The 26,778-nt window shown below is 46.6% G+C and overlaps 1 protein-coding gene across 9 annotated transcripts in view; it reads right to left on the bottom strand.

The window, feature by feature from the left end:
• CAPN8 (calpain 8) overlaps positions 1-10,862 on the bottom strand; it is a 103,066-nt gene extending 92,204 nt beyond the window's left edge. For 2 of the 9 annotated variants that reach the window (XR_015143585.1, XM_086345206.1), the window contains exons 1-2: positions 10,567-10,861; positions 1,167-1,236 (exon numbers count right to left, since the gene is read on the bottom strand). Coding sequence is in view for 4 of the 9 variants with exons in the window: in XM_086345206.1 (XP_086201332.1) it covers positions 1,167-1,236; positions 10,567-10,803 (307 nt within the window). In the remaining 5 variants the exon portion in view is untranslated. Of the gene's footprint in view, positions 1-1,166; positions 1,237-10,566 lie in introns of those variants that run through there. The other 7 variants (XR_015143583.1, XM_086345201.1, XR_015143584.1 and 4 more) reach the window with 6 other exon arrangements.
• Positions 10,863-26,778: the final 15,916 nt, after the last annotated feature.

The following is a 26,778-nucleotide window of genomic DNA, read 5'->3' as shown; positions in this document are numbered from 1 at the left end:
ATCAGGAGGGCTTATGAGATCAACAATGCTAATCTGCTATCAAACAGAACCTTGGTTTCCAACACTTAAGGCTAGAATTTAACAAAACAAAATACATTATTCCTCTAACTTAACTGTGCCTGATTTGGAGGGAATATGGAAGATTGGGAAGTGAAGGTTCTGAATCCCATGATTCCTGGCCTAGGAAAGAAAGCTTGGCTACGAAGCTAGGATTTTTGTTTTCTTACTCATGATAAGAGCATCTATTGTGACGGCAGGTGGCGCTAGTGGTGAAGAATCCGCCTGCAATGCAGAAGACCTAAGGGACGTGGATTCCATCCCTGGGTCGAGAAGATCCCCTGGAGGAGGAAATGGCAACCCACTCCAGTATTCTTACCTGGAGACTCTCACAGACAGAGGAGCCTGGGCAGGCTGTGGCCCAAGGGGTCACAAAGAGGCTGACATGACTGAAGAAACTTAGCACGCTTAATTGTATACATGTGGCCACTCCACAGGTCGAATCATGTCCATTTACAGGAAACTATTATCAAAACACAGCACAGGGACTCCCCAGCTGGTTCAGTGGCTAAGACTTCGTATTCCCAGTGCAGGAGGCCCACGTCTGATACCTGGTCAGGAAACTAGATCCCTGTGCTGCAACTAAGAGTTTGTATGCCACAGCTAAAGTGCAGCCTGCTGCAACTAAAACCCGAAGCAGTCAAATAAATAAATATTTAAAAAAAAAAAAAGGACACAGCTAGCACAGTTATCTGCTGCTGCTGCTGCTGCTGCTGCTAAGTCACTTCAGTCGTATCCGACTCTGTGCGACCCCAGAGACGGCAGCCCACCAGGCTCGCCCGTCCCTGGGATTCTCCAGGCAAGAATACTGGAGTGGGTTGCCATTGCCCTTCTCCGAGCACAGTTATCTACCATATGCCTATAATCCTAGCTTGTGACTCTAGCATTAAAAAGGGTTAAATGAGCATATGGAAAATCTCTTGGTTAAAAGGAACCAAAGGGAGTTCCAGTATTCCAGACCCAGAGTGGAGAGTGCAGTCTCAAAGACCCATACAGGTGAGTGACAGACCTAATGTCGACGGTCAAGTCTAACAGCGTAATCTGATGTTACTCATCACACACACACCTGCCCTCTCCCAAAACAAATAGGACTCTCCCCAGTGACTCACCCAGGGCACCCTGACAGATGTCTGTGCGCGTGGCTCCACCAACGATAAACTGAGGGCTGGGGCACAATTCCTGGAAACAATCGGGGACAAAACACAAGTCACAAAGATGCCCAGTGATGGTGGCACCAAGGGTGAAGGGGCTTGATCGTCACAAAATTCATGGAAGAAACCCAAGGGATCATCTATTGCATGTACCGCATTTTATCACTGAGGATTCTGAAGCCCAGAGAAGGCAGGAGAGCTGCCCACAGTCACACAGCCAGGGGTGGCAAAGCAGGAGCTGGAGCCCACAGGTCCCCTCGTGAGCAGGCTTTTTATCACTATACATACGGTGTGGGTGTGTGGGTGTGAAGGCGGGGGAGGCAGGAGAAAGGCAAAGGCTGAGATAATGACGGGATAAAATATGATCTCACCGTTCAGACAACACCCCTACTTTTAGGGAGAGGATGAGGCTAATGTTTACACTCTAAGAAAATGCTCTGTGCCCTGCGGACACTCATTGACTCAGTGATGAGGACCCTGTGTGCTGATGGAAATACTGGGGCTTCAGGAAGTGTCTGTCCAGAGAGGAGAACTCAACCTCATTCCCACACCTGCCACCTCCCTGCTCATCTATCTCAGAGTGGCATTTGTCACAGGCAAGCTCATAGCCCTAGAGCTCTATTAGGGCACAAGAAGGCATCCTGTAGGCCTTCTTTCTTTCTGGTTTACCCAGCAAGGATGTACTCAATGCCTGTTCTATACATGGTACTGCTGCTGCTGCTGCTGCTAAGTCGCTTCAGTCGTGTCCGACTCTGTCTGACCCCATAGACGGCAGCCCACCAGGCTCCCCCGTCCCTGGGATTCTCCAGGCAAGAACACTGGAGTGGGTTGCCATTTCCTTCTCCAATGCATGAAAGTGAAAAGTGAAAGTGAAGTCGCTCAGTCGTATCCGACTCCCAGCGACCCCATGGACTGCAGCCCACCAGGCTCCTCCGTCCATGGGGTTTTCCAGGCAAGAGTACTGGGGTGGGGCGCCATTGCCTTCTCCGATACATGGTACTAGTTGCTCCATATCGGGCAGGGGAAAGATGGGAGCATGGTGACACAGAGGGAAAGAACACACGTGGTTCTTGGCCTCAGAGTGCTTTCAGCCTACGTGGGAAACCGAGATAGACACCCATGGTAAAAATCAGAGGAAAGGGACTTCCCTGGCAGGCCAGTGGTTAAGACTGTGCTTCCACTGTAGGGGGCTTGGGTTGGATCCCTGGTTGGGGAACTAAGATCCTGCAAGCCATGCAACATGGTCAAAAAATAAAAACAATAAATAAAAATTTTCTTTAAAAAAATCAGAGGAAAAGCCTAGTGCCTAATACTGCCGTGTAGACCACAGAAAACAAAAGGAGAAAAGGGAGAAATGCCCATGAGGGATTATGCCTGAAAGACTTATTAGATGGGAGATGATGCCTGTGCGTGAGAAAAGCAGAATCTAGGACAAGCTAGTGGTACTAGTCCCGGGTGGCGCTAGTGGTAAGAATCTGCCTGCAGTGCAGGAGACATAAGAGACAAAGGTTTGATCCCTGGGGGGGAAGATCCCCTGGAGGAGGGCATGGCAACCCACTGCAGTTTTCTTGCCTGGAGAATCCCATGGACAGAGGAGCCAAGTAGGCTACAGTCCATCGTGTTGCAAAGAGTTGGACATGACTGAAATGACTTAGCAGATGTGAAGACTGGTTCCCAAAGGAGAGGTGGGTCTGCCTCACCACCAGGAGCACTCTTAGGGGGAAAGGGTGGAAACCCAAGGGACAAAAAGGAAGCCAGCCTGGTTTTGCTACATCAGGGACTGTCTGACCACAAAGAATGGGAAATATTTCCATCTTACTCCATGAGTGACTGTGTGCTAAGTCACTTCAGTCATGTCCGACTATTTGTGACCCCACGGACTGTAGCCTGCCAGCCTCCTCTGTCCATGGGATTCTCCAGGCAAGCATACTGGAATGGGTTGCCATACCCTCCTCCAGGGGATCTTCCAACCCAGGGATTGAACCCGAGTCTCTTATGTCTCCTGCATTGGCAAGCAGGTTCTTTACCACTAGCGCCACCTGGGAAGCCCATCTTACTCCATAGAGATAAAGAAATGGTGGATCGAAAAGGAAAGGAGAAGCAAGAGAATGATGGGTTGAAGGCAGACAGAGAGAGTGGGTGTGCAGCCATGAGTTGGGATTCTGGGGTTCTGGGACCATGAGGGGCGGAGGCTTCTGAGTGGCAGCCCTAACACCCTTGAATAAAGCTCCTGCCTAAATGGGCAGAGATAGAGCCTTTGGGCTGACTTTTTTTTTCTTCCAAATATTAAAAAAAAAAAAAATCATTAACTTGTTTTTTATTTAAGAAGTGTATGCCCATGGGTAAAAAAAAAAATGTAAGAGCAAATAATGCTATAAAAACAAAAAAACTCCTTTCACTTTAGATTCCTTGCTGTTAACATTTCCTGTATACCCTTCTAGAAACTCTTTTGATGTAAAAGCATATTAACATATATATGGCTTCCCTGGTGGCTCAGATGGTAAAGACTCTACCTGCAATGCAGGAGACCCAGATTCAATCCCTGGATTGGGAAGATCCTCTGGAGAAGAGAATGGCTACCCACTCCAGTATTCTTGCCTGGAGAATTCCATGGACAGGGGAGCCTGGTGGGCTACAGTCCATGGCATCACAAAGAGTTGGACACGACTGAGTGACTAACACTTTATACATATACATTTTCTATCTTGTATATCTTTGCTCAGCACATATAGAGCTTTATCATTTCATTATAAGTACCGTGAGTTATTTAGCCAGCCTTCCAAAGATGGAGCATAGTTCTGCTTGTTTGTTTCATCCTCTAGTGGCAACTTTTTGTTTTTTTAATTTGTCTGCACCAGGTCTTAGTTGCAGCATGTAGGATCTAGTTCCCTGCTGCAGCTAAGTCACTTCAGTCGTGTCTGACTCTGTGCGACCCCAGAGACTGCAGCCCACCAGGCTCCCCCGTCCCTGGGATTCTCCAGGCAAGAACACTGGAGTGGATTGCCATTTCCTTCTCCAATGCATGAAAGTGAAAAGTGAAAGCCAAGTCGCTCAGTCGGGTCCGACTCTTCACGACCCCATGGACTGCAGCCCACCAGGCTCCTCCGTCCATGGGATCCTCCAGACAAGAGTACTGGAGTGGGGTGCCATTGCTAGTTCCCTGACCAGGTGTTAAACCTGGGGCCAGTGCATTGGGAGCACGGAGTCTTAACCACTGGATCACCAACTGTCCCTCTAGCGGCAATTTACAGACAGAAGTGGCATGAGCCAAACTAGGGGTTCTAAAAGTGGGCAGCAGCAAATTCTAATCCCAAGTGATCAAGAATATCCCAGAGTCCAGACATCCTCTCTTTGTGGGCAGAAGGTAGAGAGATTTGAAATTTTAATTAATAGAAATGGAGAGACAAAAAGAAATGTTGAATGTAATCTGTTTGTTTAAAAAAAAAAAAGGGAGGGCTGAGAGCACGCTGAACAGAGGTTGGGCAGAATCTCTGCTTAAAAACCTTCTTTATATGGTATGACATAGTTCTGTCTTAGATATTATGCAAGTGGGATGAATACTGAAAATAACTAAAGTACCTCATGGTACATATTTTCACTTATAAATTGATTTCATTTAATTGGCTACTTGATAGTGTTATATTAAGCTTCAAGCTGAGTCAAAGATTTCCTTCAGGAAGCAATTCTTTTTTTAAAAATAGTTATTTATTTGGCTGTGCTAGGTCTTAGTTGTGGCATGTGGGATCTAGTTCCCTGACCAGGGATAAAAGATGGGCCTGCATTGGGAGCTTACAGTCTTAGCCACTTTAAAGGAAATCCCAGGAAGCAATTCTTTACTAGTAGCCCTTCCAGGGATCATAATATTTTTCCTCATTAAAAAAAAATAACACACGCTAGTAATGGAAAAATAATGAGTTATCCATAATCTTACTACTCCTAAGGATTATCACTATTAATATTCTGGTGTATTCTTTCTCAATCTTTTTTTCATATATATGAATATCCATTCATGTATTAACTTTGAAAAACAAATTATCCCTATCATATATAGTTTTGTATCCTGCTTTAAAAAAAAAAAAAAAGAAAAAAAAAAAAAAAAAAACCTTCTTTAAAGAGTCTCCAGCGCCTCATCTCCCGTCCATCCGTCAGTCTCCTGAAGCCGGGCTCCAGTCTCCCAGGGTTCCATGAAACTCCTCTCACCTGAGTCACCAGCACTCACAGGTTGAGCTTCGCTCTCCTCCGTCTCACTGCTCTTTACACTTGATACTCTTGCCTGTTCCCACCTTCTGAAACCCTCCTCTCTTGGCGTCTGTATCCTCACTCAGTCTTGACTTTCTCACCTCTCTACTCCTTGTCAAGTCTCCTTCAAGAGTTCCTCTGCTCTGTTCATCCTCAGGACCAGGGAGCCCCTGAGCTGGGTCCTCAGTCCTGGGCATGACCCCGTCTCATAGAGCAATAACATGCCTGAAGCCTTCTCCCTGGGTGATGCCATCCAGACCTGTGGCTTCAGTTACTAACTATAGAATATGCTGATGCTCCCAAAGCACTCCCCCAAGCTGTACGTTCAATTACCCATGTCACACTGTCTATATGGTAGAAGCGCACTAGACTCATACCTAATAGGTCTACCAAGCTCAGCTAAAATGTAAGTTTGGCTTGGAAAACAGAGTGGTTTGCAAAGGCTAGAGACAACAGAAAGCGTTATAACCAGAGTGGTGCTAAGGGGTTCCTGTGTGTGCCCGCTAAGTCACTTTCAGTTCAGTTCAGTTCAGTCGCTCAGTCATGTCCGACTCTTTGCGACCCGTGTCTAACTCTTTGCACCTCTATGAATCATAGCCTGCCAGGTTCCTCTGACCATGGGATTTTCCAGGCAAGAATACTGGAGTGGGTTGCCATGCCCTCCTGCAGGGAATTTTCCCAACCCAGGGATCAAATACATGTTTTCTTATGGTTCCTGCATTGGCAGGTGGGTTCTTTACCACTAGAGCCAGCTGGGAAGCCCAAGAGGGTTCCGAGGTGATGGACTGCTCATTTGATTACATGTTATTCACTAGCATAACTCAAAATATACACCACCACCCCCCAAGAGAAAACTACCAGGAAATTCCCTGACTTATATGTTGTATGAATCTCTCAGGGGCCACAGAATGTCCTTAGCCTTGCAAGGAGATCACATCTCAGCATTATGCCTGAAGAATATTCCCAAAGTCTTCTCTCCATTACTAACTTTCTATCAGAACTCAGATCAGATCAGAGATACAAAGTAACTTGGCAGTCAAAGACGTTTAAAAGAGGCAAGCCCCTGCAAAGAGGCAGGCTCCCAACTCCCTACACTTGGGACACTATATTTTCTTCTTTAAGAACAAACATGTCTTTTTAGCAATAATGTTTACAATTTCTCTGATAATCAAAACACACCACAAACTCAATTACTCAAGCATCCTATCAGCCTCTGATGAACAGTCACAAGAGAACCACCGGTATTAGTAATAAATTCAAGGTAGGAAGTGATTTAAATCACACTCTCAGTGACTTGATGACTTGGAAATGCTCTCCCCAGGATATTAGTCCATGTCTGATAATCTGTGTTTGGCAATTCAGGAGCCCTGGCTGTGCGCTTCCGGGAAACCCAATGATGCTGTGACATTCATCAGCAGCAGCATTGATTATGCCCATGGGACTCAGCCCAGCACTCCTGTCCCTCTAGGGTCTGGCCCCATTTGACGTTTCCAGGCTTGCTGTCTGCTTCCCACGGTGCTCTCTCTCCTCTGACTACAGGCCACTGTGGTCCTCTGAACGAGCTCTGAATGCACATCCACGGCCCTGTGCCTCCGCCCACACCGTGCCTTCTCGGTCTTGATCATGACCCTCTTCTTTCACCAACATGCCCTCCCACCTTCAGATGTCTGCAGTAATTAACCTGCCCCAACCCCACAGTCACTTTCACTGTTTCTGCCCTGAACTCCTGTACACTGTGTCCATATTCATATTTCACTCTCTGGACAGTTTGTCTTACGGTAATAGCTAGAGACAGCTCATAGAATCAAGCATCTATTACATGCCAGGCACTGGGCTAAATTCATCCTCTCATTCAAACTTCCCAATAACCCAATGAGATAAGTCATATTCTTCTTCTCCTTTTTTTTTTTGGCCAAATTGCATGGCATGTGGGATGTGGAATCTTAGCTCCCTGACTAAGGATTGAACCCACATCCCTCGCAGTGGAAGCACAGAGTCTTAACCACTGGACTGCCAGAGAAGTCCCATGTTATTCCCATTTTATAGACAAGGAAACTGAGTCCTGGGAGGTCAGTAACTTAGCCACACAGCTAATAAATGGCAGAGAGGGAACCAGAATCCTGACCCACCTGTTGTCCAAACCCAAGCTTTTGGCCATTCTGCTATTGGTCCACTATTTGACTGTCTCCCCGGCTAGCAAAACTTCACAAAGGCTCCATGCTAGCATCTGTACGTGACCAGCACTCAATAAATCAAGGCTGAGTTGAAAATTCCCAAATTCATTCACCTAAGCGGCAGGCAGAGTGGAAGCCCCACACTGAGGCCTCGCCCCCTCATCCTTATCCAAACCTCCCAAAGGTCAACCCAGCAGGTTTCTCTTAACTGGAGTTGGCTGTTCCATGAGTCCTTACCATGCAGCTGACACTGTCTCACTTCTCTCTCTATATATATATTTCTCCTTAGGATCAATAAACTTCTTAATTACAGAAAGGGGAAAAAAAAAAAAAAGGACAGAGAAGAAAATCATCGATTGGGCCAAACTGGGGCCTGCACACACTGAGCATCCCTCAAACCACAGAGGCCGGGCTGGGCATCAACCCAGGGCCATGGGGAAGTTGGGAGATGAGAAGCCGCTTCTAGAATCCCAGGGACGGCGGAGCCTGGTGGGCTGCTGTCTACGGGGTCGCACAGAGTCGGACACGACTGATGCGACTTAGCGGCGGCGGCGGCAGCAGCAAGAAAAAGAAAAGAAGGAAGGAAGGAAAGATGGAAGAAAGAGGGAGTGGGAAGGGGAAGAAGAGAGGGGAGGGAGGGAAAAAGGCAAATGAACTCATTGATGCACCTCATTTTTGGACACCCCGACCTTCTTGCGGGCCCCTGAGAGACCTCAAGGAAGAAGGAAATGAAGCATTTGGGAACAGGCTGATTTTCCCAGATCCTGAGGCACATCTCTAATAACAGAATCAGGGTCATTACCAACTCAGGAGCCTATTCAAAAACCTGTAAGATCGTAGAGGATAAAGCTGGGTCCTGTAGCATGCCAAGTGATGTGTGAGCACAACCTAGCCGAAACCAGCCGTGTGAGAATCCTTACTGATGACTGGGAATGGAGAGGGTAAATTTTGACAGGCTTTTATTCACTCATCTGAAAATTCTCAATAATGGGAGTACTTAGGTTTCACATTAATCAGGTTCTACTTACTACCTCATCGTCTGGATTTTATAGCATTTTGCTGACAGGCACAAATCAGCACTCCATTCTGAAATTACCAAATTTATGTGGATAGTGAGGCCAGGTGAAGACACAGTCTAGGGCAGAACGTGGTTGAGGAGGTGAGGGCTCTAAGAATTTCACGTGAAGGAGGGACTTTCCTGGTGGTCCAGCGGCCAAGACTCTGTGCTCCCAAAGCAGGGGCCCAGGTTCCATCCCTGCTCAGGGAAGTAGATCCCACGTGCCTCAATTAAGCGTTTACATGCCACAACTAAAGAGCCTGCATGCCTCAACTAAGTCCTGGCACACACAAATATATATATATACATATATATATATACACACACACACACATATATATACACACAAATATATATATATATATACACACAAATATATATATTGCTAAGTCGCTTCAGTTGTGTCCAACTCTGTGCGACCCCATAGACGGCAGCCCACCAGGCTCCCCCGTCCCTGGGATTCTCCAGGCAAGAACACTGGAGTGGGTTGCCATTTCCTTCTCCAATGCATGAAAGTGAAAAGTGAAAGTCAAGTCGCTCAGTTGTGTCCAACCCTCAGCGACTCCATGGACTGCAGCCTTCCAGGCTCCTCCATCCATGGGATTCTCCAGGCAAGAGTACTGGAGTGGGGTGCCATCGCCTTCTCTGAAATATACATATATATATATACACACACACACACACACATAGGATTCCCTGGTGGCTCAGATGGTAAAGAATCCACCTGCAGTGCAGGAGAGCTGGGTTCAATCCCTGGGTTGGGAAGATCCCCTGGAGGAGAGCATGGCAACCCACTCCACTAGTCTTGCCTGAAGAATCCCCAGGGACAGAGGAGCTTGGCAGGCTATAGTCCATGGGGTCACAAAGAGCAGGACACGAATGAGCAACTAAGCACAGTATATATATATATATATGGAGTTTCAAACAAAGGAGAAACACTAGGCAAAGGCTAGCGATATCTGACTTTGGTCACCAAATGAAGCTTTCTCCCCTCCCACCTTACCCATCTCGCCTGCCCCAGGCTCCCTGGGGCCCTTCATCCCACTTGAATGCATCCTCTTCCCTTTCCATCATTCAGTCTTAACACCCAGGGTCCCGCACCCATGGTTTATGTCTCTGTTATCATTTCCTTCATTCTGCCCAGGATGTCAGTCCTTTATTCAGTTGTCTGCCTTCCCACAACCTCCATCAGAGCTGAGACCACAGTTGATCCCTCAGTTTCTCCCCAACCACCTTCCCAAACAGGGCAGAGCCAACGCCTGGCCCAAAACAGGCCTAAAAAAAGAAGAAAAAAAAAAAACCCATCTGTTGAAATGAAACATGGCTGTCAACTCCTGACGTTAGACTATAAACCCAACCTGGATTTTGTGAACATCTCAAAGTACCCAGATAGGCTCCAGAGAGGGGTGGGAAATGGCCATGGAAGGGCTGGAGGGAGGCCAGGCCAAGGAGTTACGCTCAGAGGCGGTGCTCAGTCATGTCCAACTCTTTGCAACCCCATGGACTGTAGCCCACCAGGCTCCTCTGCCCATGGGATTTTCCAAGCAAGAATACTGGAGTGGGATGCCACTTCCTTCTCCAGGAGAGGTAACTGTTTTGTAAAACTGATAGGATGAAAACAGAAAGGGAAGAGATTGCTGGAGGTAAGGGATGATTCTGATCCCAGGATTCCAATCTAACTTGTCTGGTTCCAAAACCCATGCATACTCTTCCCTCTATACTTTATTGTCTCTGAAAAAAAAATTTTAAGTGGGGGTGCGGAGGGGGGCGGTTGTCTGAAATACGGGATCCAGGAACACAGGGTCAAGAATCATAATTTCTTCCTCAACTACTGCCCAGAAGCGAGGGACCTCCATCCTGACTCTCAGCAGCAAGCCCACCTCCTTACCATGGGCCGCTTCCAGACAACGCCTTGAGTTCGAGGGGAGCAAGGTCCAAGATCCTTGTAGCCCAAAGCTGACGGGCACGCTGGGAACTCTGGGTCCTTAAATAGGAGCCCCGAGTCCAAGCACTGCTGCCTCAAGGTCTCGAAGTCCTGGCCCAAGTACCTCACAGCCTTCTGGCTGGAGCCAAGGCCTTCGGCGGCTGCACGCTGCCGGGCTACTCGGGCCGCCAGGGCTGCCATGGCTGAGGGCTCAGTGGGGTAGACAGAGGGCAGGGCTGCTCCGTGCTCTCAGAGACCTGCCCCCCTGGGAGGGAAGCTATAAGGCATCGTGAAGCAGGGGAGGGGCGGGTGGAGCAGGTAAACATTTCACCTGAGGGCCCCCGCCCCATTGGCCCCCCTGCTCCAGAGGGCAGTGAGTCAGGGCCAGGAGCAAATATGTACCCAGGGTGCAGGTGAACCTGCCCTGCCCTCCACTTCTGCCTTTCAGCAGACAGTTTGGAGGCTGGGAACCTTCCAGGGCCCCTCCCACACCATAAGCCTAAGACATTCTTGAGGATCACAGTCACCCAGCCCCATCTCTTTGCAAGACCTGCTTACCCGTCATTGGCACCATCAGCTGAGATGAGAAGGCCTATTGGGTAGCTTAAGGCCAGTATTTACCAAAGAACTGGTTCTCAGCAGAAGGGAAAGCGGTTGGAGGGGTCACCCTTCTTTCCAGAAAAGTTTGGCTACATATTTTCTAGAAAGATAGAAATATCAGAGAAGGGTGAGTCATGGAAAGCATCAGTAACCCCAAGCAAAGGGGCCCCACCTATGAGTGAAGGGTTTGGCCTTTTCCTGGGCATCTATCCCATCTCCACCAGTCATTAGCTCTGTCACCTGGGGCAAGTCATTTAACCTCTCATCCCCTCAATTTTCTCCCCTGTAAAATAGAAGGTAATAGTAGGACCTACCTTATATAGGGTTGTTTGGAAGGGTGATGAGATAGGACATAGAACTTGCTTAGAAGAGTACATAAGAAGCACTCAGTAAATAATCCGTCATCATTATTCCTGGGAACCAGGACCAGAAAGAGAAGGCCTGAGGATCAAGAGCTGTGGGTTCTGTGGATAGCCTTTAAAAGCCATCCTTGCCGCAAAAAGCAAGGAGCTGGGTTTCCCATACAGAGCCTTAAGAAAGGTGCAGAGCCTGCTGACACTGCTTTCTGCGCAGTGAAGGCCGTCAGTCTTCTAACCTATGTAACTGTGCTGTGCTTAGTCGCTCAGGCGTGTCCGACTCTTGCGACCCCATAGACTGTGGCCTGCCAGGCTCCTCTGTCCATGGAGTTCTCCAGGCAAGAAAGAATACTGGAGTGGGTTGCCATTTCCTTCTCCAATGTAACTATAGAAACCAAACTTGTGTTGTTTTAAAGCCACTAAGTTTGTCATCGGAGAAGGCAGTGGCACCCCGCTCCAGTACTCTTGCCTGGAAAATCCCATGGATGGAGGAGCCTGGTAGGCTGCAATCCATGGGGTTGCGAAAAGTCTGACACGACTGAGCGACCTCACTTTCACTTTTCACTTTCATGCATTGGAGAAGGAAATGGCAACCCACTCCAGTGTTCTTGCCTGGAGAATCCCAGGGACAGGCGAGCCTGATGGGCTGCCGTCTATGGGGTCACACAGAGTCGGACACGACTGAAGTGACTTAGCAGCAGCAAGTTTGTCATAATTGGTTATGGCAGAAATAGAAAATTAATACAGGAAACAAAATGTAATATGAAGAGTGGTTACGTACAGGGGAGGAAGGAAATAGGGAGGGGCGGTCCCAAATAGAAACTAGACTTATTTTATAGGTTTGACTTGGAACGTGTAAATATTTAATCCTAAAAATTGTCATTAAAAAAATCCATAAAATAAAATGGGATGAACATATTGGTAGCACACCATTCAGAAGTTCAAAGTGGCTAAAAAACACAAGTTATTTGGTTACAACCTTTAATACAACATATCTTGGAAGAAAAACTTCTGAAACCACAAGTAAAAATCTTACAGTATTTTCACTAATCATACGGTTAGTAGTAAAATTTTTGTCATTGTTTTGAAATTATTGCGTGCATATTATGGGAGAAAGCAAATGAGAAGTATTTGATATTCTAATTCTATAATTCGGTGCCGTTAGAACTCAAATTCTGGGCATGGGGTAAGGGAGATTCATACTTAAGATCAAAAAGATTAAATAAAAATTCTGCCAGTCCTCAATTTGGATTGGAAGTATCATCTTAAAAAAAAAAGAGTTGTGGGTTCTAATCTCGGTAGAGAAATAGGCCCTGGGACCTTGCATTGATCGTTTTTCTCAGGGCTCCAATTTTCTAGGCCTTGTGTACCCTAAGATGGGAACATCAGTGATTTTTGAAATTTGGGGGTGGGGGAAGCTGAAAAATGGTCTCCCAAAGACATCTAGTCCTAATCTCTGGAACCTGTGAATAGTATATACCTTATGTGGAAAAGGGATTTTTGCAGACGTGATTAAGTTAAGGATTTTAAAATGAGGAGACTATCATAGCCTTACGTGTAATTACAAGTATCCTCATGAGACAGAGGTCGAGGGAGATTTAACAACAGACAGAACAGAAGAAGGTACCCACAGAGGCAGAGAGACTGGGGTGATGCTGTCACAGGCCAAAGAATGCCAGCAGCCACCAGAAGCAGACAGAGGCCATAAATGAATCCTCCCCGAGAGTCTCTGGAAGTGCTGTGGCCTTGCCACCATCTTGGTTTCAGCCCCATGGAACTGATTTTAGACTTCTGGCCTCCTAAACTGAGAGGGAACATATTCCTGCTGTTTAAGCCACAAAGTTTGTTAACTGGTTACAGCAGCCCCAGGAAACAAATCCAGGGTGTGCGAGACTCCTGTGAAACACTTGCTTAAAATGCTGATTCCTGGGACTTCCCTGGCAGTCCAGGAGTTAAAAATCCACCTTCGACTGCAGGGGGTGTAAGTTTGATTCCTGGTCAGGGAACTAAGATCCCACCCAATGGCACAACCTAATAGATACAATTTTTTTTAAGTTTTTTAAAAAATAAAATGCTGACTCCTGCTTTTGCTCCCCACTCCCTCCAAAGTTCTAATTCAGTGGGTGTGGGGTAGGACCCAAGGGTCTATAGTTTTTATACTGTTATTACAGTTCAGTTCAGTTCAGTCGCTCAGTCGTGTCCAACTCTTTGTTACCCCATGAATCGCAGCACACCAGGCCTCCCCGTCCATCACCAACTCCCAGAGTTTACCCAAATTCATGTCCATCGAGTCCGTGATGCCACCCAGCCATCTCATCCTCTGTCGTCCCCTTCTCCTCCTGCCCCCAATCCCTCCCAGCATCAGAGTCTTTTCCAATGAGTCAACTCTTCACATGAGGTGGCCAAAGGACTGGAGTTTCAGCTTTAGCACTGGGCCTTCCAAAGAAATCCCAGGGCTGATCTCCTTCAGAATGGACTGGTTGGATCTCCTTGCAGTCCAAGGGACTCTTAAGAGTCTTCTCCAACACCACAGTTCAAAAGCATCAATTCTTCAGCGCTCAGCCTTCTTCACAGTCCAACTCTCACATGCATACATGACCACTGGAAAAACCATAGCCTTGACTAGACGGACCTTTGTTGGCAAAGTAATGTCTTTGTTTTTCAATATGCTATCTAGGTTGGTCATAACTTTCCTTCCAAGGAGTAAGCGTCTTTTAATTTCATGGCTGCAATCACCATCTGCAGTGATTTTGGAGCCCCCAAAAATAAAGTCTGACACTGATATTTCCCATGAAGTGATGGGACCAGATGCCATGAGCTTAGTTTTCTGAATGTTGAGCTTTAAGCCAACTTTTTCACTCTCTTTTTTTCACTTTCGTCAAGAGGCTTTTTAGTTCCTCTTCACTTTCTGCCATAATGGTGGTGTCACCTGCATATCTGGAGTTATTGATATTTCTCCTGGCAATCTTGATTCCAGCTTGTGTTTCTTCCAGTCCAGCGTTTCTCCGTACTCCTTTTCCTATTTGGAACCAGTCTGTTGTTCCATGTCCAGTTCTAACTGTTGCTTCCACCTGCATACAGGTTTCTCAAGAGGCAGGTCAGGTGATCTGGTATTCCCATCTCTTTCAGAATTTTCCACAGTTTCTTGTGATCCACACAGTCAAAGGCTTTGGCATAGTCAATAAAGCAGAAATAGATGTTTTTCTGGAGCTCTCTTCCTTTTTCCATGATCCATCAAATGTTGGCAATTTGGTCTCTGGTTCCTCTGCCTTTTCTAAAACCAGCTTGAACATCTGGAAGTTCACAGTTCACGTATTGCTGAAGCCTGGCTTGGAGAATTTTGAGCATTACTTTACTAGCATGTGAGATGAGTGCAATTGTGCTGGTTTGAGCATTCTTTGGCATTGCCTTTCTTTGGGATTAAAGATGATGCCAAATGCAGGGGTCCACGGTCCACACTCTGAGAAGCTCTGAACCAGCTGAACTCTGAGTCCCCCGGGTTCCCACCTTCTAAGACAGCCACTGCGTATAGAGCAGTTCACCAGGGTCTGGGCAAAGAGAAAGAAGTGTCTGCTCCCCAGGCATCCAGCATAAGACATGGTTTCAGGTTTCACCAGAAATTCAAGGCCAAAAAATGACCCTCAGAGGCTCAAGCTAGCATCACAGTCTTGGCTAGGCCCTCATCTCTCTGGGGGGTCCCACCTGCATTTCCTCAACAGCACCTTGATTCACCATCTGCCCCAATAGTAAGCTCATCCGAATTTCAAGATTAGCTTTTCCCTTGTGGCTCAGCTGGTAAAGAATCTGCCTGCAATGCAGGAGACCTGGGTTAGATCCCTGGGTTGGGAAGATCCCCTGGAGAAGGGAAAAGCTACCCATTCCAGTATTCTGGCCTGGAGAATTCCATGGACTGTATAGCCTCTAGGGTCGCAAAGAATCAGACTCGACTGAGCGACTTTCATTTCACTAACATTGCTCCTGGTCTCACTTGGGTGGCCCCATCCTCCTTTAAAACCAGAACCATAATTCCTTCACTCAGTCAACACAGAATCCTCTCAAGCACATGGGATTCCAGGGGCAATCTAGCAACTCTGTGCGAAAGGCAAGGAAATACTTATTTTACTTTTGAATCTGAAAGTGAAAGTGGAAGTCGCTCAGTCATGTCCAACTCTTCACGATCCCATGGGCTACACAGTCCATGGAATTCTCCAGGCCAGAATACTGGAGTGGGTAGCCTATACCTTCTCCAGGGGATCTTCCTGACCCAGGAATCAAACCAGGGTCTCCTGCATTGCAGTCAGATTCTTTACTAACTGATCTATCAGGGAAGCCCCATTTTTTAATTTACTGCCTAATTATCTGAAGCTTGTGACTGACGTCCATGGCCAATCTTACTCTACTCAGAGCAGTCATTTCAAATACAAATCCAACCATGTCTCTTCCAAACCTAAAGCCCCCTCAACAGCTGCCCATCATTCAAGAGAATAAGTCTGCCCACCACTCAGCAGACTGGTCCCTTGCTCCCTCTCTGCCCCCTGTCCCAAACCCCCCTCCCTCTCTGCTTTCCACTTCCTGACCTCTTTCTGGTCCTGGAATGCCATGCTCTGTCCCACTGAAGGCTTTGCACCTGCTATGCCCTCCCCCGGAAATACCCTCCCCTCACCCCCACCCCTACTCAGCCTTCAGATGCCCAGTGCCCCAGGGAAGTCTTCCTGGACACCCTACCCAGAGACATCCACCTTCTGTAGGCTCTCGCAGCAGCCAGCAGTACCCTGTCTGGCAACCAGGCAGGGTGAATTTGATGAATGCCTCTCCACCCCAGCAGACTCTGATCTCCACAAGGACAACTCTCTGTGTTTGCTTTGCTCATCACTGTGTCACTGGATCCTGGAAAGCTCCTGGAGCATAGTAGGGACTGAATAAATATTTGCTGAATGAATAAACACCCATGGCTATAAGATGCCCAGTGGTTGGAGAGATACACACCAGGTATAGTGGACCCAGTACCTTCAGGCAGATAGCTCGTGGGATCATTTTCCCTGCCTCTGTTTCTCTCCAAGCCTCCCTGAAACACTCCCCTTAGATGGACTGAAATAGACAAGCCCTCCCTCCATCTGGACTGAAATAAACAAGTGTCCCCCCGACCCCCACCCCCCCCACCCCCACCCCCCCACCCCCTCCACCCCCCCACCCCCTCCACCCCCCCACCCCCGCCCCACCATCTAATGGCAGAGTGAGTGCAGCTGGTAACTTCTTTTATCCCTAAGTGGCTCCTTTGGGGTTAGCAATCTCCTTCCCACCCCACCTGCCTAAATCACCTCCAGACTCTGCACGAACAAACCCATCTTCATTTTAGGCAGACAGGTCTGCACCGCTGTGAACAGAGCCCTCATTTCCCAAGTCAGGCAGAGTCTCTGCTCACCAGCCCCACCTGAGCTGACAGCCAGCGTCTCCCCGTTAGCCAGCCAGGCGCCCGCTGGCCCTGTCAACCTGGACAGACATCTCCCCAGCCTCACACCCCAGACACCCCAGCAAGAGCTGCTGCCAGTTCCACCCAGGAAGCCCAAGTTCCATGACAGAGGCTGACGAGGGCCTGCAGAAACACACCAGGCGGCACCGACTAGTAAGAACCCTTCTTGGCAAACAGCACTGGTCAATGCGGTTCAGACAGAGCACTGTTTTACCCAGGGGCTCCTCTCAGCCAGAAGGACAGGCTGCCTTGTACCCTCAGCAAGGAAGACAAATCACCCCAAAGCCCAAGTGTGCTTTTCAGACGAAGTTTGCAAAGCTTGTTGTCATGCAGAACCCGATCTTCTGTCTCTCTCCTGGGCCTTCCCATTTCAGATTTCTAAGGCAAGCATGGGGTGAATCTAACGTCAAGAGGATTACAGAGTTCCCATACGCCCCTGGTGGGAATGGAAAATGTACAGGCACTTTGGAAACCAGTCTGGCAGTTCCTCAAAATGCTAAACACAGAGTGACAGGGTAATTCCTGGGAACATTCCACTCGAGGGAATTGAAAGACAATTGAAAACTCAAGTCCACAGGAAAACGTGTACTCCGATGCTCAGAACACGTTATTTGCAATAGCCAAAAAGTGGAAACAGTCCAGTGTCTATCAATGGATGAATAGACAAAATGTAGTATCGCCATGCAACTGAATATCATTCAGCCATAAAAAGGAACGAAAAAACGGACACACACTACAACGTGGCTGAGCCTTGAAAATACTATGCTAAGTGAAAGAAGGGGCGGACCGGCAAGCCGAGCTGGGAAACCAGTGGAGACTGCCCCCCAGCGGCCAACCGAGATCCCGCAGGCCCAGTATGAATACAGCCGTCACAAAAAAGCTATGATTCTAGCTATATGCAATAACCAGACTAGCCAAGTCCACAGAAACAGAGTAGATTATTGGTTCCCAGGAACTGAGCAGAGAGGGAAACTGGGACTGACTACAAACAGGTATGCGGTTTCTTTTTAGGGTGATGGAAATTTTCTCGAATTAGGGAGCAGTGATGGTTACACAGCATAGTGACTGTAACGGAAGCCACAGAATTGTATACTTTAAAATAACGAGTTGTCTAATATGTGAATTATTTCACAGTTAAGTTTTTAAAATAGAAGAAAATAATATTACAAAGAAGATGGTTTGATGTGATCTATGCATTCATTTGTGCTCTCTAAGGAAAAAGATGGGTTTCTGGTCTGCCCCAGGACAGCAAGAATCCCATCATACCAAAAAGTGCCAGAGCTGAAAGACTGAACCCTAAAACAGCCCCGAGAATACAGAAGTCTGGGCAGGCCAGGTATGTGGGTTCACATACCATCCCAGGCCCTCATCGCTGGCAGGAAGGGGTGGACCCAGTCAAGCCAAGCTGAGAGACCAGCTGAGACTGCCCCCCAGTGGCCAACCTATATCTTGCAGACCCAGTATGACTAATGCTCTAAAAAGTTATATCTGAATAGAGGTAGCACTTTCAAGCCCATGACCAATTTGAGACTCATAGCAAGTCTATGGGGAGAAGGCAATGGCACCCCAGTACTCTTGCCTGGCACATCCCATGGGCAGAGGAGCCTGGTAGGCTGCAGTCCATGGGGTCGCACAGAGTCGGACACGACTGAAGCGACGCAGCAGCAGCAGCAAGTCTATGGGTAGGTTGTATTGTCAGGTTAACCCAAAGTCATTCACGTGATAAACATGACCCGAAGCCTTCTGATTTTAAAGTCTACGCTCTCTCCACAGCACAGGACCTACCCTGCCTACTAGTAGGAAGCCCTAGTCTGGGCAATAGGCCACAAGGCAGGAAACCTGAGACAAAAAAGGCTATTGACCGTTCAGTCCTTCAACCCACAAGCCTTCTCCACACCAACACTTTGCTGTGCGTGAGCAGACACCAAGTAGCAGGATCAAAGGACAAGCAAACAGCACCCCTGCCCATGAAGAACTTGGATGCTACAGGAGAGACGGGGCAGGCCACTCAAAGGAAGGAGTGGCCGATTCCGAGGGGACAGATGATAAGGAAGGCTTCATGGAGAAGATGGCATTCCAGCTGGATCCTGAAGCTTTAAGGGACTTAAAGGATGATTAGGATTTGAAAAAGGGAAACAAGAAAACCGCATTTGAGCCCAGAGGAGCATTGAGAATAAAGGCAAGGACTATTAATGCTCCCACACGGCACTAGTGGTAAAGAACCCACCTGCCAACGCAGGAGACGTAAGAGATGCGGGTTCGATCCCAGGGTCGGGAAGATCCCCTGCAGGAGGAAATGGCAACCCACTCCAGTCTTCTTGCCGGGAGAATCCCATGGACAGAGGAACCTGATGGGCTACAGTCCATGGGGTCGCAAAGAGTCAGACACAACTGAAGCAACTTAGCATGCATGATTAATGCTCCAGAGCGGCTGGAGTGAGGGATGAGGTGATGGACAAGATGACAGGGCAAGTAGGTACTTCAGACATGGAATTTTTCTCTAGTTAAAAGCAATTAGCAACTTCCCTGGAGAAGGCAATGGCACCCCACTCCAGTACTCTGGCTTGGAAAATCCCATGGATGGAGGAGCCTGGTGGGCTGCAGTCCATGGGGTCGCTAAGAGTCGGACTTGACTGAGTGACTTCACTTTCACTTTTCACTTTCATGCATTGGAGAAGGAAATGGCAACCCACTCCAGTGTTCTTGCCTGGAGAATCCCAGGGACAGGGGAGTCTGGTGGGCTGCCATCTATGGGGTTGCACAGAGTCAGACACGACTGAAGCGACGCAGCAGCAGCAGCAGCAGCAACTTCCCTGGTAGTACAGAGGTTAAGAACCTTCCTGCTAATACAGGTGACACTGGTTTGATCCCTGATCTGGGAAGATTCCACATGCCACAGAGCAACTAAGCTGGTGAGCCACAATTACCAAAGCCCAAGCACCTAGAGCCCACGCTCTGCAACAAGAGAATCCACCACAATGAGAAGCCCACACGCCACAAGGAAGGGTAGCCCCCACTGGCCACAACTAGAGAAAGTCCACGCACAGCAACAGAGACCCAGTGCATCCAAAAATAAATAAATATTGATAAATAAAATTATTTTTTTAAAGAGATGCAGTTGCTCTAAACCAGGCAAGAGCGGATGACAGTCTAAGCCAGGTAGTGCCCGTGGGGTTGGGCAGCTGGAGAGATGAATCACCAAGGTTCCCCCCTCTGCGTGTCCTGGAGTGGCCGGGGGGAAACTGCCAGGGTACCAATGAACAGTGGCCTTGTGGAGACCCTCTCCCACCCCCGCCCTAGAGCTCTGACAGTTCAGGATTCACGTTTTGAGTAACAGGGGCAATGTGATTTCCTCCAAAAGGAAACGACTTCCTAGAAAAGAAAAGGCTGGGGGGAAAGGTGAGAACTGTCCTGGCCCAGTCTATCGCAGAAAACAAGGCCATGGAAGGCTGGAACTGTGCATGCATTATCTAGTTTATCATGGAAGCCGCCACAGAGTGCCGCGGGTAATTGCCAGAGCTTAGTGATTTGAGGTGGTTCTTTCGGAGTATCACTAGGCCACACACTCCCTTGCCCTCCGTCCCCGCTGCCAGGTAACCATGGATGTAGCATCGTCAGTTTTCTCTTTCCTTACGAGGTCATTTCCTTCAGCATACAGCCTTCCTTTAATTTCTCTTGTTTCTAACTTTTCTTGACTCCATATTTCTGATTCATTTTCCCCTTTCTTTTTACAACAAAATGTCATCAAAGAGGTGTATACACTCACTGTGTCCAATGCTCACCTCCAGTCTCTCTTCCAGTCAGATTTTCAGGATAAGCCACTGGGTGAAGAACCTCATGACCATGATGTTGCTAAAACCAATGCTTACTTCTCAGTTCTCATTTTACTTGAACTATAAGTAGCAATTAGACACAGATCAATGCTCGTTCCTTCCAGAAACAGATGGTGGGGGGGGAGAATTTCACGAGGGATGTCTTTGAATGGGCAAGGCAGGATCCGATCTAAAACCCAAGCGGAAAGGTTGGGCACAGCTAGGAGCATAGACAGCCCGTCCTTAGTCACAGGAGCGAAGGCAGAACAGGTATGAGCGCAGGTATGACCATGGGACCCAGAAAGTTCTCTTCTGATTGCTTTAATTTTTACTCATGGAAGTAGGAATTAGGACATTTAGGTGAAACTGAGAATGAGGTGGAGGTGTTGGAGATCTGAAAGAGAGCAGTTATGAACGGGAATGGGAGGAGGGAAGGATGGAAACATAATAGTATGGTTGCCAGGCAGTATTAAGAGCCCAGTGGAGTCAGTGATTATCAATAGCTGCTGCTGCTGCTAAGTCGCTTCAGTCGTGTCCAACTCTGTGCGACCCCATAGATGGCAGCCCACCAGGCTCCCCCGTCCCTGGGATTCTCCAGGCAAGAACACTGGAGTGGGTTGCCATTTCCTTCTCCAATGCATGAAAGTGAAAAGTGAAAGTGAAGTCCCTCAGTTGTGTCCAACCCTCAGCGACCCCATGGACTGCAGCCTACCAGGCTCCTCCGTCCATGGGATTTTCCAGGCAAGAGTACTGGAGTGGGGCGCCATCGCCTTTTCTGGATTATCAATAGAGTGTGAGACAAATCAGCCTGTGTATTAGTTATCTATTTCTGCTAGCAATTTACCCCAGTTGTTGGCCTAGAACAACTACTTATTACCTTACCATTTCTGTGAGTAAGGAAGTTGGGCATAACTTAGCTGGGTGGTTCTGTTCTGAGTCTTTTTTGAGGCTGCAGGTAAGATGTTGATGGGAAGCTACAATCAGCTGAGGCTTGATTGGGGTGGGATGTTATTCTCAGATCAGCTGAGATGATAGCTAGCAGAAATTAGAGCTGCAAGCAACAACCGTCAGTGGCAAGGAATTTTTAAAGGTGTCAGAGCCAAGGTGTTGTGACTCCAGCGGCTGGTGGTCTTTGCTGCCCCCTAGATCCCTGTTTCATTTCAACCTGCCTTGTTGATTCATTTGAAACCATGTGCTTGGTGTAACAGTGTGTAGTACCACTCTTCCTGTTTCACCCCTCAAGACGGTGGTAGCTAGCTGTCATTCTTTTGAAGGTTGTGCCTGCCCCCTTCCCTACTCTTTCATTTTTATTAAACATCTAAAAATGTGTAAGAAGAGAGCTTAGGGGCACTGTGTACCTGGAAAATGGAATATCATTAAAGTGAGAAAGGGAGAAGGAAATGGCAACCCACTCCAGTACTCTTGCCTGGAGAATCCCATGGACAGACGATCCTGGCAGCCACAGTCCATGGGGTCTCAAGAGTCGGGCACGACTTAGCGACTAAACCACCGCCACCATCAAAGTGAGAAAGGGTGATGAAATGGGTCAGGTCAGGGTTAACAATAAACTCCAAATTTTGTAGCCGGTTAGACTGAAGCGACTTAGCAACAGCAGCAGCAGGCTTTGTTAGACTGTTGTTCCCAACACTAATGTGAACAAAACATACAGCCCAGCTTTTAAAAACTAAAAATTAAGATATTATTTATATGAGTCATAAAAAAATCCCCTTACCACCAGACGTAAGCTAATACCACATATAAGAGTGAACAGTCAGGAACATCATTCAACCTCTTGTTTAAAACTGGCTTTGAATTGCCGAACTCTGGAGAATTGGAGCTGCTTTTTATTGTCTGGGATTCTCTGGAGGGATATCAACTCTGATCAGAGTTTTAAATAGAGAAAAATATCGAGAGTTAATTAAAATGTGTCAATGCTGTCATTTTCCATGGGGCACAAAGAACTCTAATGTGTAGTTAGGATATCAGCAAAAGGCTAGTAAACATGCTATTCACTGGTAAATTAAGTGCACAGCTCCAAGGATATGATCACAACACAACTTTTTTTTTTTTACATCCTGTTCAGTGTGCATTTGATATTTCTACTTACATGCCTGCTTTGTGTAAAAAGTGAGGATCCATTTTCATATGAAAGGAACTTTCACAGTTAACAACACTCTTAGCTATGGGTGCCGTTCCAGGCCTTTTATAAACAGATTTCAGACTCAGAAAGAATCTGTCAGGCAGAAGGAAAACTAATCCAACAGATTTATCTACAGCATTTTGACCATATATCCTCAGTAAAGACAAAAAGAATTGTAAACAAATATTGAATACTGATTGGTAGTTTTGACTTTTTTCACAGTAGAATGAGTTAGCAATTTAAAACTACTTTCAGAGTATTCTTGGATTAAGTAAATGAAGAAATACATTAAGAATGATGTTCTCATTGCTGGCGTTCTTCACTGTTGGTGAAGGAAATTACAAATAAGGAGAGAGGGAACTTTAAAACAAACCACATGGCATTTGTTTGGAAATTGAAGATCAGTATGAACTCATGAGGCAAGGTATAATTTTTTATAAGTTAAAATGTTATTTCATTTATTCACTTTCATAAACATAAAAGTGAAGATGCATTTATTTACCCAATTTTTAAACTAATTTATTTTCCTGTTGAAAAGAAAACCAGCAAGGTGGTAAAAGGTGGTTCAAAGAGAATTTGAGAGATTAAATATTGCAGATACTGAATAAAGAATGATAAAATAGGATATGTGGGTTAGATACAAAGCTGGTTAATGTCATACAGGGCAAGGAAACTATAACCTTAGGGATTTGAGGATTTAGTTTCTGATTTTTTTGGTTTTTTGTTTTGTTTTTTACCTGAAAGAAATAATTTGCCTCAGTACCAGACAAAAATCTATGTATTAGCATGTAAACTTATAGAGTCTGGGCTCTATTCAGTGGTGAATAACGACTCAAACAAAAGTTCATTTCCCTAAAGAATTTTTAAAAAAATCCTTGCGTGGACCTGTTAGCTGGCGACAGGACAGTGTCCTCTATAGCGAGGACAAGATATGTCTGCCATGAGGGTCACAGAGCATCGCTGCTTCAATAGCAATAAGCACCTAGATCTTTCCAAACACCATTCTCCACTAAAAGGTACAAAGACTCCATGAAGTAATGGAGCTAGGGCAGAAAACATTTAAGAGGAATCTGGACTCTAGTTATGTGCCAAAAAGTAAGAAAGTGCTCAAAGAATGGTTCAATTCAGCTCAGTTCAGCCGCTCAGTCGTGTCTGACTCTTTGCGACCCCATGAACCGCAGCACACCAGGCCTCCCTGTCCATCACCAACTCCCGGAGTTCACTCAAACTCATGTCCATCGAGTCAGTGATGCCATCCAGCCATCTCATCCTCTGTCGTCCCCTTCTCCTCCTGCCCTCAACCTTTCCCAGGATCAGGGTCTTTCCAAATGAATCAGCTCTCCGCATCAGATGGCCAAAGTATTGGAGTTTGGGCTTCAACATCAGTCCTTCCAAGGAACACCCAGGACTAATCTCCTTTAGGATGGACTGGTTGGATCTCCTTGCAGTCCAAGGGACTCTCAAGAGTCTTCTCCAACACCACAGTTCAAAAGCATCAATTCTTCGGCGCTCAGCTTTCTTTATAGTCCAACTCTCACATCCATACACGACCACTGGAAAAACTATAGCCTTGATTAGACAGACTTTTGTTGGCAAAGTAATGTCTCTGCTTTTTAATATGCTGTCTAGGTTGGTCACAACTTTCCTTCCAAGGAGCAAGCGTCTTTTACTTTCATGACTACAATCACCATCTACAGTGATTTTGGAGCCCAGAAAAATAAAGTCTGACACTGTTTCCATTGTTTCTCCATCTATTTCCCATGAAGTGATGGGACCAGATGCCATGATCTTCGTTTTCTGAATGTTGAACTTTAAGCCAACTTTTTCACTCTCTTCTTTCACTTTCATCAAGAGGCTCTTTAGTTCTTCTTCACTTTCTGCCATAAGGGTGGTATCATCTGCATATCTGAGGTTATTGATATTTCTCCCAGCAATCTTGATTCCAGCTTGTGCTTCCTCCAGCCCAGCGTTTCTCATGATGTACTCTGCATATGTTAAATAAGCAGGGTGACAATATACAGCCTTGATGTACTCCTTTTCCTATTTGGAACTGGTCTGTTGTTCCATGTCCAGTTCTAACTGTAGCTTCCTGACCTGTATACAGGTTTCTCAGCAGGTCAGGTGGTCTGGTATTCCCATCTCTTTTAGAATTTTCCAGTTTCTTGTGATCCACACAGTCAAAGGCTTTGGCATAATCAATAAAGCATGGTGGGGATATGTTAAAAGGACATAGCAACCAACTTGAACTCCAACTGGATGACTTGAGGATAGAAATAAATAATGATAGTAATGGATTAGAATCCACTGAGTAAAATAAGAATTTGTGTGTCTTTATTGGAGGAGAAGGGGAAGTTCTTCGTAACAGCAGAATGCCAGCCAAGGAAGACAGAAGAAATAATAAGACAAGAAACCACTGTTTTGTAATACTCATAGTAATGGTTGTTTCAGGCAAGACATATCAATGAATGCTATAGCTAGTGGACAAAAGTTTGATTAGGCACAGGACATTAATACAGTTTCAAAATATTTCCTATCAAATGATTGATTGATTACAGAGGACAAACTAACTTTACAGTGGAGAAGCTGGCAGACACCACCTTCCCTCAGTAACCAAAATCAACATCTCCAGTAATGGGACAAATCAGTATCATATGCCTCCAGGATGTAAAGTCCTAAAAAGGATACAGCATCATTTCTATGACATTATTGCCAAAAGGCACAGCTCAGATCATGAAGAAACATCAGACAAACCCAAACTCAAGGACATTGAAACTAGCCTGTATTCGTCAAAAATGTTGAAGTCATGAAAGACAAAAAAGACTGAAGAACTGTTCTAGTTTAAAGAACTCTAAAAGGATATAACGACTAAAAGCGCTTCATGGTCCTGGATGGGGTAATTTGTGGTGGTGAACTGTAATTTCCTAGTTACTTGTCTACATCCTCTGTGTCTTGTTCATGGTTGAGGCCTCAGTGCTCATTGTTTTACCTGGCACATTACACCTTGACAGAATAGTGATACATATATGGATGGATAGATGGATGGATCGATAGATGCTTGGTTGATTGATGATAGTAGATAGATGACCCATTAGATAGAGATGGATGGATAGATAAATGAACAAAATAACTCAGTATCAAACTCCAGAGTGTTTTGGACTCTGGACTTAAATTCCTGAGATCCGTGGCAAAACGCTTTACCAGTTTTACTCATTGATACCGAAAAGTATCAAAGGATTTTGAGGTAGAGATTTCCTTTTCCGCAGCTATATTGGGGGTTTTGTGGCTTTGAAATGACAATACTGCGTTCTGCCACGTGGTGGCGCCAGCACAACACCAAAGAGGCCTTCAGCGGCGCCGTTTCGCCTCGTCTTCTGGCTGAGCGTGAAGTCACCCACCCCGGTGGACGGTGGACAGGGTTATTACGGTAAAGACTTTACTGCTGCTGCTGCTGCTAAGTCGCTTCAGTCGTGTCCAACTCTGTGCGACCCCATAGACGGCAGCCCACCAGGCTCCCCCGTCCCTGGGATTCTCCAGGCAAGAACACTGGAGTGGGTTGCCATTTCCTTCTCCAATGCATGAAAGTGAAAAGTGAAAGTGAAGCGCTCAGTCGTGTCCGACTCTTAGTGACCTCATGGACTGCAGCCTACCAGGCCCCTCCGTCCATGGGATTTTCCAGGCAAGAGTACTGGAGGGGCTTGTATTTTGTTATTCGGGTCATCACGGCAATAGTTAAAATTCTCAGACTCAAAGAAATCATCCCAGCTTCACAAAAGGGTGGAGAGGGGTATTTTCTCTCCA

This window comes from Bos grunniens, chromosome 16 (genome assembly GCF_055505025.1).
Source record: "Bos grunniens cultivar Pamir isolate PY7600 chromosome 16, Bosgru_T2T1.0, whole genome shotgun sequence".
NCBI lineage: Eukaryota > Metazoa > Chordata > Mammalia > Artiodactyla > Bovidae > Bos > Bos grunniens.
Note: the sequence above shows the minus strand (reverse complement) of the source record. Positions and strands in the feature narration are given on the sequence as shown.